We start from the raw sequence: 9,274 nt of genomic DNA, 5'->3' as shown, positions 1-9,274 counted from the left end.
ACCTACAGTGTAGCTACTAATATGTCCCAGGATGTCATTTGCCTGCTTTGTAGCAGGCTTATGGTGCTGGCTTGGAATTGATTTCTGAATAAATGTAATGCATGTATGCATTTTTTTTCTGGCACATCGGAGTTACTGTTTTGTCACGTCCATTTGATTTTTATTTTTTTCCTTAGTATACCATTTTGTACTGATCTTTACTGAGATTGGTTTGATAGTATGCTGTAGGTAGATCGAGGGTTCCTTGCAGCCGGATCAAAACACTGCAATAAGATGCCACAAAATCCTGAGCTGGTTTGAACTTGCTATGTTGAGGGATTATTTTTTTTACTTGTCAAGAAAAAAAAAAAGTGATGGGTTTTCTATGGGTCAGTAGAGTTTACCCTTGATCAGATGTTATCTTGCCACAAAAAGTTTTAGTGGTTTTTCCACAGCTAGTCAAGCCAATGTCTTCACTGGTTCCTTCTTGCATCCTCCCTGCTCCTGATGTCCATGGTCACTGTGCTTGGAGCTCAGTGTCCTCCTTCATGGGAGCCATGTGACCCTGTCCTTTAATTTTCTTTTTGGTTGCTCGCTGCTGCTGGGCCTTCCTCCTGAAGTGATTTATTTCGGGGACTGAAATTGGAAAAGGGCTAAGCCTTTAAAAAAATAGTTTTTCCTGGTAGTTTGTTCTGACCCCACTCACTCATGGGGTCAGGCGTGAGCATGGGGAGGGGATGGGGGAGGACAAGCGGCAACACTGCCCTTTTCAGCTGCAGTGAGCCCTTAGATTGGTTCCAACACCCTGGATTTTGTCTTGATAATTTCAGGCCCTTTTCTGTCTGGCTGTTACTTAATGCTTTGCTATCTTTATCACTTTCTTATCTTATAGGTAACTACAAACTGATCATTTAACTTGATCAAGAATCTTTCAGAGGATTGAAGTTACTGGTCTGTAACTTCTTAAGTCTTCTCCCACCTTTTTTTTTCTTTTTATAAAGGTAGGTGAGGCATGATGCTTCTCCAGCCTTCTGTGGCCTTCCCCTGTTCCTGTAAATTTTCTAAGTTGGTCACTAACGCTTCAGAGATTACTTTGACCGGTTTCTTACATGCTTTCGGGTGAATGCTGTTATTCCCTCTCAATCTACAGCTGTCTTGTGAACATTTGTTAAGCTGTTCTTTTCTAACCCGCTCTTTTCTTCTGTTTCCAAATTAATTTTGCTTGTCACATTTCACTTCTGGAGACTGAAGGAGCATTTGTACTTCAGCCTTTGTATCATTGCTTTCCTTTCTTGTTTGCCAATGAGAATGTAATTATCTTTATTTTCCTTTGCTAACATAGCCGCTTCTCTCCAGTTTTCTTGTGACTGAAGAGTTCTTAGTAACAGTTGTGCTGATTTTGACAAAGAGACCATCTAACCCAATATCCTTCTAGGAAAGAATAAAAATAGGGCAAGTATATGTGATATTTTCCAACTACTCTTTCAGCCTCCAGCTCCTTTCAGATAAGGGGATTTCCTGAGTCTAATGTGAGCTGTCTAACCATGAACAATCAATAGATTTGTCTTTCTAGTACTTGTCCTGTCTTTGCTGAATCCATGTAAAAATTTTCATCATTTTTGGAGAAGTAGTACCACACAAGTTACCTGCTGGTGGAGAGTCACATTTGTTTGTTTTGTTTTGTTTTGAAGTTGACCCTCACTGGCTTCATGTGATGGCTGTTAACGTCTGAAGAGTCGGTGAATAATCTATCTGTTCACCGTCTTTATATCACTCATGATTTTATGGACCTCTGTTACGTTGCCTGTCTTGCATCCTAATTTGTTACGTGGATGCTGTTCCATGGCAAAGAGAAGACTTACCTGGGTAGCATCTCTGATCAGTACCTTTCTCTGAAGCCTTGGGACACTGAAGGGCAAGGACAAGGGTACTTGGAGTCCTTGTCCAGTCCACCTGAGGGAAGATGCTGAAAGCCAGACTCTTTCACAAGATGTTTCATGTGCAGTTTCATACACCTGACGATAAACAGCCTCTCTGTCCTTTAGTGCTGTTTTGAAATCAGAAAGAGTTTCAGATGTTCCTTATGGGGATATATACCTGTGCTAAGATGCTGAGGGAGGAGATGGTGTGACCGAGGCCTTTCCTCCAGGATGGTGGGAGGGAGTCTCAGGCACGCTCTCAGAACTGCTGTCCCTTGCTCTTTTCAGAGATCGGCCAGCCTGGCTGAGACCACTTAGCGATGACAAAACAAAAGCTTCTGCTTGATGGGACACTGTCCTTGTTTCTGATTGTGGCCTGTGAAGCTCAGCAGCTCACAAGGAGTCATGTTGCTGCTAGTTCCGGTCCTCTGTGCGAGAAGGAGGCAGAGTCATGGGGAAACCTTTTCAGCAGCGAGCGGCTGGATGCCTGGATCTGTTCCCTCATCGGTTCGTTCATGGTGGGGCTGAGTGGGGTCTTCCCCTTGCTGGTGATCCCATTTGAGACAGGAGCTGCTCTGCGGTCAGAAGGTAAGCCTGCTACCTGCATTAGCCTTTCTGAAGCCAAAAGTCCTGGGTTGTGACTGAATGGCACAGTAATGAACACAACCTTGTCACAGAAATACTTGTCCTTTACAATAGACAGTCCATTTCTGGTGCTTTAGTCCATACCTGGCAATTTGATAGGGAGTCCTCAGACAAATGCAAGCCCCGGACAGAGCTTGTACAAAGAGTGTTGTTTGTTTTGCACCCTGCTTGGTCCAGGACCCTCCCACACACTGCTGTCCCAGCCAAGTGGTCCAAAGACTTTTTCTTGTGCTCCAGCTATTTGTTTTGTGCTCTCTCCTTTGAAACCTTGCTTTGCAGATGCTTCCAATTTAGGTCTCTTTGTGCTAAATCTCAGCTGGAGATGTTTTTGCTCCTGGCTGAGTTGTGATCAGTTTTTGTTTCTTTTTGTTTCTTTTTTTTTTTTTTAGCTGGATCACACCGTTTGAAGCAGTTGTTGAGTTTTGCAATTGGTGGACTACTGGGGAATGTGTTTCTGCACCTGCTTCCTGAAGCCTGGGCCTACACATGCAGTGCAACGACAGGTATGGAAGCCTTAAGTGCCTAGAAGCAGTCCGTGCTATGCCTACTACTAAATTTTTTGAGTCCGTTCTTGAAAACACAAGACCAGCCAGGCTGGGTCAGCCCAAAAACTGGTCTAAGCTGGTATTCTCTTTCAAACAATGTGTAAAAGCAAATGTCCAGGGAAGGATATAAGAACAATAAAAACACATGAGATACTTCATCTTTGTACTCTGCAGTCCTCCAGAGATTTTGAGATTGGAGGCTTCCTGAGTTGGCCACAGTTTCTTTGTGTTTAGTAACCTGCAGTGTATTTCTTGTGTGTCAACTTTTCCTATCTTGCCTTGGACTCCTGTAAATCTCTGTTGACTTTTCTTTGTCCTTTCTGTAAGGAAAGGGAATGCTTCTTTAACCTGATGGAAAGTTAGGAATGTGTGTGTGATCTGGTACATGAACATGTGCACCATCTCAGGTGGGGATTCTGCCCCATCAGATGCATCTTGTCTATAAATCTGTCCCTATAACAGCGTTACTCCTAGAGCCTCTTTCTTGGGACTAACTGGGGCCCCTCCGCTGGGTACTTCGATCTATGGGAGACCAAATGTGTTGCCCTCTCAATCTCTGCTCAAGGAGAAGTCATGGAAAATTGTCCATAGAGCCATTACTAAGATGGGGGGGGGGGTGCAGGGGGAGAAAAAGGAAATGCAGGTGACAGAAACCTGTGCTCGCTGGCCAACTAAACACTGTTTGGGTTGGGATAGAGCTTGTGGTATTGGTGTCAATATCTCTTTCACCCCTCAGATAGCCAGGGTTGTTGAAACCTGTAGTGGTCGTGTCTTTCTGCTTCAGCAGACTGATAGCATAAAGGCAAATGCTGCTGCATCCCACCTGTTGAGAAACCAAGAAATCATTTCCCCCCTGAAAATTTGAGAGAGGGAAAAGGATGTCCTGCGTTTCCCAGATTTCCTTGCACCTATGTCCTGGGATTTCAAATCTGTTGGGCCTTTGGTCCTCTTCTGCCTCATGGCTCTGGCACTACCAGCAGAACCTGCTGTCCTTTTTTTCGCCTTTGTACACTGGTTCCCAAATGACACTATCCTCCTGCTCTAGCTTGTTTGCTTCTGCCAGACTGTCCTGAAGCACAAAGGTTTCCTTGACCCATGTAAGCCCCATTACAGAGTTGTTCTGTTCTTCCACTGCAATGCAATCTCCACTTCTGCAGCCAGGCTGAATGGATGATTATCTCACAAGCTTGGCTGTAATTGAAAAGAAAGTTTATAGCTTTGGGCTTAATAACTTGCTCAGGTGTGGCAGAAAGGGGAAGGTGAGTGTGTAGCTCCACTAATGGCAGATTTCATGTCAGGGCTTGCTGCTCAGTAGATACAGCTGCAGGATTTTTGTTGATGTAATCTTCACTTGCCCCTGGAGCTCAGGGAAATTCCCAGTTTGTCAGGAAATATTATGGATTGCGCTATTGAAGCAAAAGGGGTGGGGGCTCTCACTCTGAGTGTCCTGAGATGAGGATATCTGTTAGATCAAGAATGAGCAAATTAAACTAATTTGCTGTGAGATATGTTTCCCCTTATTCCTCGCAGGAGGTGTTTCCCTTGTTTCTTGGTTTTTGTCTTGGAACTGCTGGTTAAACTGTCTGGGGCAGGGTGGGTTCACATGTGGGAAACACTGTGTACTTGACAGTGATGTGAAGATTTCTCCCTTGTCCCTCAGGAGAAGGGCAGAGCTTTCAGCAGCAGAAGCTTCTGGGTCTCTGGGTGATCATTGGTTTCCTGACCTTTCTGGTGCTAGAGAAGATCTTCCTAGAGAAAGAACAGAAGGAGTGCCCCGGTGTGGTAAGTTAGCAGCCAGAGGGGAGGGAGTGCTGTTATGTTTGGAGCGCTCTACTAAACACCTCATCTGCCCTATCCGACAGGCTCAGCAAATGATCCTGAAGCTGTGAGTAGCTTGTCAGTGCCCTTTGGGAGCTTTTTGTCACTTCTTTGACACTGGGCTCTAGGAGGTGTTTCATCTCCAGGCTTTGGTTTTGCGGTTTTAGCTGAGATTTCTCACCTCTGGGCTGGTTTTGTCCTTGATGTGGTATGTGTAAAAGAGAGCTCCCCTTTTATGGGGACTGGGAGCTGGAGTGCTCTGCAGATGAGACTCTTGCTCAATTAAGCTTTGAGGGATGACAGCTTGCTGATGCATGCTCCACTGAGCCATAGTTACTCACTCTCCTTCTGGGTCCTCAGTCAGGACCAAGACGAGCCTTCTCTGAAAGGTGTTCCTCACTGCCCACTCTTCTTGGGTATGGCCTGGACCAGGCGTTTGTTCAGGTAACTTTGTGTGGGAGAAGGGGTTTATGGTTGGCCAGGTAATACTAAGTAATGGTTCAGAGGAGAGTCACCTAGCTGCAAAGGGGCAATGTAGACAGAGGTGCCAGAAGGTAAGTCCAAGATAGAGGAGAGCAGCTATTCCTCAGACATCTGTGCAACTCCTATAGACTGTTCAGTTCTTGCTGTGCCATGACTTTTGAGAGGTGGAACTGCAGATCAGGCACTGCATAAGAGCAATTAGGTGTTACTTTGACTCAACATGAGACTTCTAAGTCTGAAAGGAACTTAATCTTCACATTTACAGAGAGACTGAAGTCTGAGATGAACATTTTGTAGTTTGGAAGCTGATAATCCCAGCTATAGAACAATTCTTTAGACTTAGTTATTCTGATGCACTAGGGCGAGCAAGACTCTTTTTCCCCCATCCCGGGTCCAGGTGGAGTTGTATTTCTCTGGGCAGCAGCTACCAGCAGGAGTGGCAGGCTCAGTTCCTCATCTTTCCAGTGGAACGTGGCTCATGCCAAGGGGGTGTGACTCCAATTCCTCCTCTCTTTCTACTTTCCTTCTCTTGGTGATTGGGGAAGTCTTTGCTCTTGTTGTCTCACAGTGCAGATGTCACGATGCTCTCTGAAATCTATCTCGTTTCTGGCAGTTGTCGTTATTAAACTGGGGTACCAAAGCTGCTGATTTGCATTGTAAGGACAAAAGGATTAAGGGTGAAGATTGGATTTCTGACCCTGATTCATACTCATTTATTGCTGACAAAAAGGCAGTGACAAGTTGTTTTCCCCTAATTTAGGGCTGTGATTCCAAAGCACCAGCTGGAAAGATTCCCAATGGAAGTGGCTACCCCCTGCTGAAGGTGTCAGGCCAATCCCAAAAAGCAGGAACAGATTCAACTCAGTGTAATGGTTCCTCTCTCCAGTTTTGTCCAACAGACAACAGAATCAAGGTAAGAGACCCACAAAGTGACCTTCACATCTTATGTTTTTGGGGCACATATGTTAAAATTCAGTCAGGACAGTGAGCTGTCTGTGGAAAGAACTGTGCCTGAGTGAGGGACTCAGTGTTTGAGTTAGTTGTGCTTAATTTTGCTCTTTCAAAGTGTCTGTCCACGTCACGGAAGGGAGGAAACAGTGGACGTGGAGAAAATATGCACTGCAGCTTATGCAAAAGAGGCAAAGCCACTATTGTGAAGGCATAAGTCTGATGATGTGCATTTTGGCTGAATCCTGAGACCAAAGTACAGTAATTTCACATTTTGTTACTCTATATCTTATAGTCATTATATCTTTATTTGCTTAAATTCTTGTGCCATGATTTCTCTGTTCTCTAGTGCCTGCATTGTACCAATTGTGAGCTGCGTTTCCTTTTAAGGCACCTTTTGGAAGTGTTTTGACAGTTGAAGCTATCCACTGTAAAACTTAGAAGTTCAGTTTCTTAGATTAGCAGTTTATCTGCTGCCAAAAAGGGCTTCTTGTCCACTTTTGCCTCCAGACCTGTATTTCCCATCACTTCCTTTGCACTGGACCTCATCTGACCCCACAGTGAGCCTATTCAGGGAGCTAAACAGACAAAGAATTCCCTTTTCCCCCCTTCTCCTTTTCCCTTTTCCCCCCTTCTCCTTTTCCCCCCGACAGGATTGGAGGTGGAGGAGGGAAAAGGAGTACTGTACCATTGGGCAGTGGCTAACCTTTAGATTGGCTTTGCTTTCAGTTTTCTGTTACTATCTTTGCATTGTGGAAACCCCTGTTTAGGTGAATGTTAGAAGCAAGAGAGTAAATGTCCGCTTTGGTGAAGGAGGACCTATAATTTGAGTTTGAAAGCCCGTAAAAATGTGCTGTATTGTAGGAGAGAAACTATGAACAGAAAGTGTGGTTGCATGGACTAGCCCAAACCTGGATATGTGGTCAATCAGAGGCTCTTCAGTCATTCTATTTTAAATCTGTTTTGCTGTAACTTTATAGCTCTTACTAAACAATGTGAAAGATATGCTGAGGTCACTGGGTATTTTTGATATCTGTCACATTCATGTAATCTGTACAGAACACTGCACAATCTGCAAGGTGCCGCGTTGATTTTTCTAGAGGTGATAGTGGTGAAGAAACCAATATTACTGGGTTATGAAACATTGTGCCATTATTTTAGAAAGGTTTATATAAGGAACTTACAGGATGATATATTCTTTATATAAGAAACTTAGAGGATAGTTAGTCTACCACTGATTTAAAGTAGAGATGAAACACTAATGGGGGACACAATTGCTCAGGGCCTGGTCCTAATGTAAAAATTAATAATGTAATTAATGCTAATTGATATGATCTTATGGAAGATAAATTCTTGTCAGCCAGCATTCTTTCCCTGCCTTTTATTCGGTCATAAGATTGATTGATAAAGGTAATGACACTGGAAAATGTAAATAAACTGTAATTTTCTCCCACATTCTAATAAAACTAGTACTGCATGGACTCAACTTTGCTAATATTAGCTGTATTAAAAATCAGTTATTCTATATTATCAACAGGGACTGGATTAATGCAGCCCCCCTCCAATCTGTTCACTGGTGGCCTATGATTTTTCTAAGTTATTATTTATAAAAACAGTATATCTTCACATTTGCAGATACTACTACATTACTTAACTGGCACATTGTGACTGCATGAGTTCAGTGATATCGGCTAAACTGAGTAACTTCATCAAAAGAGCTGAATTTTTGCATGTTTTGATACATGCAAATATTAAGGAATAGATTAAGAAAGAATGCAGATCATATTTACAAGATCGGGACAGTTTCTAGGAAGTAAATGCCTTCAGAAAAGGTATGAGAATCACGGTCGGAACTTGTTTGAACACATTATTCCATTATGATGCTACAGCCAGGAAGATGGGTGAGTAGGAAATAGTATGTAGGAGAAGAGGCAAGTGTTCCTCTTTCGATACAGCAGTAATGAAACAGCTATCTGACTTTTCCAGTAGTGTGATTCACAATATCCAAAATACTACTGATAATTTGTAAAGGGATCAGGAAAGAGCTGAAATAATTAGTTTAGGTTTGCAGTACGTGATAAGAAGTGGTTTTCTTTAGTCTTTAGCTCTGTAGACGTGACAGATCAGGGGTGACTTAAAGCATACAAATACCTATGTAAGAGGTATGACTAAATTTGAATAGTTAAAGCTATACCAAACAGTAGCAGACTAGAAATCAAAGACAACTGTGTAACTGAGGGTAACTTGCCAGTGGACCAACTTACCTTAGAGACATAGTAGATTCTTTGTCACTTGCGGGCTTTAAGCTGTGATTTAAGCTGCTTTCTACAAGGTACGCTATAGCTTAAGAAACAATGGGCTTCATGCAGAAATTGAATGAGATTCTTTCAGTTGTGTTATGTAGAAAGATTTTAAAGCTAAAAGGGCTCTTCGTGGTTGTCTAGACCTAACACATCTGTTCAGTCTTATAGGCTGTTGTCAATATGCATGAAATAGAAGCTAATGAGTTAACGTGTGTAGTTTTAACTTTCTATCTTTTGAGCATATAATCTGAATATTTTAATAGTCTTTCTGGTAGGGGGGAAATTACCAAAACTACCAAGATATTCCGGCGTTGTTAGCCTATTTCCTTAAGCAACAACATAAGCAGTCATTCCATCTGTCTGTCCATCTGTTCTGCCCTTCATTTTCAATAACTTTTGAACCCGTAATTAATTTTACTTGAGTTCAAGAGAGGATAGAAGTCTTGAGGGTAATCAAATTTCTGCAAGTTCCATAAAAATCAGCGTGGCAGTAGAGGAGGAATGCAAACTAATGCCCTATTGAAAAACTCTGGCAGAACTTAGATGTTGCATGCTGCTTGGCAGGTCTTCCTGGTTGGCGGATCAGCAGGTAAGTCTCCCTGCCCCTACCTGGTGGGCAAGTGGCTGTCATGCA

The 9,274-nt window shown here is 43.0% G+C and overlaps 1 protein-coding gene across 1 annotated transcript in view; it reads left to right on the top strand.

Annotated features, from left to right (window-relative positions):
* The first annotated feature begins 888 nt into the window (after positions 1-888).
* The window catches only part of SLC39A13 (solute carrier family 39 (zinc transporter), member 13), a 16,240-nt gene continuing 7,854 nt past the window's right edge, over positions 889-9,274 (top strand). The window contains exons 1-5 of the mRNA XM_009329710.1: positions 889-980; positions 2,187-2,486; positions 2,933-3,046; positions 4,749-4,870; positions 6,150-6,302. Coding sequence (XP_009327985.1) covers positions 2,219-2,486; positions 2,933-3,046; positions 4,749-4,870; positions 6,150-6,302 — 657 coding nt within the window. The 5' untranslated portion in view covers positions 889-980; positions 2,187-2,218. The remainder of the gene's footprint in view (positions 981-2,186; positions 2,487-2,932; positions 3,047-4,748; positions 4,871-6,149; positions 6,303-9,274) is intronic.

Source organism: Pygoscelis adeliae, unplaced genomic scaffold (assembly GCF_000699105.1).
Source record: "Pygoscelis adeliae isolate BGI_AS28 unplaced genomic scaffold, ASM69910v1 Scaffold117, whole genome shotgun sequence".
NCBI classification, from domain to species: Eukaryota; Metazoa; Chordata; class Aves; order Sphenisciformes; family Spheniscidae; genus Pygoscelis; species Pygoscelis adeliae.
Note: the sequence above shows the minus strand (reverse complement) of the source record. Positions and strands in the feature narration are given on the sequence as shown.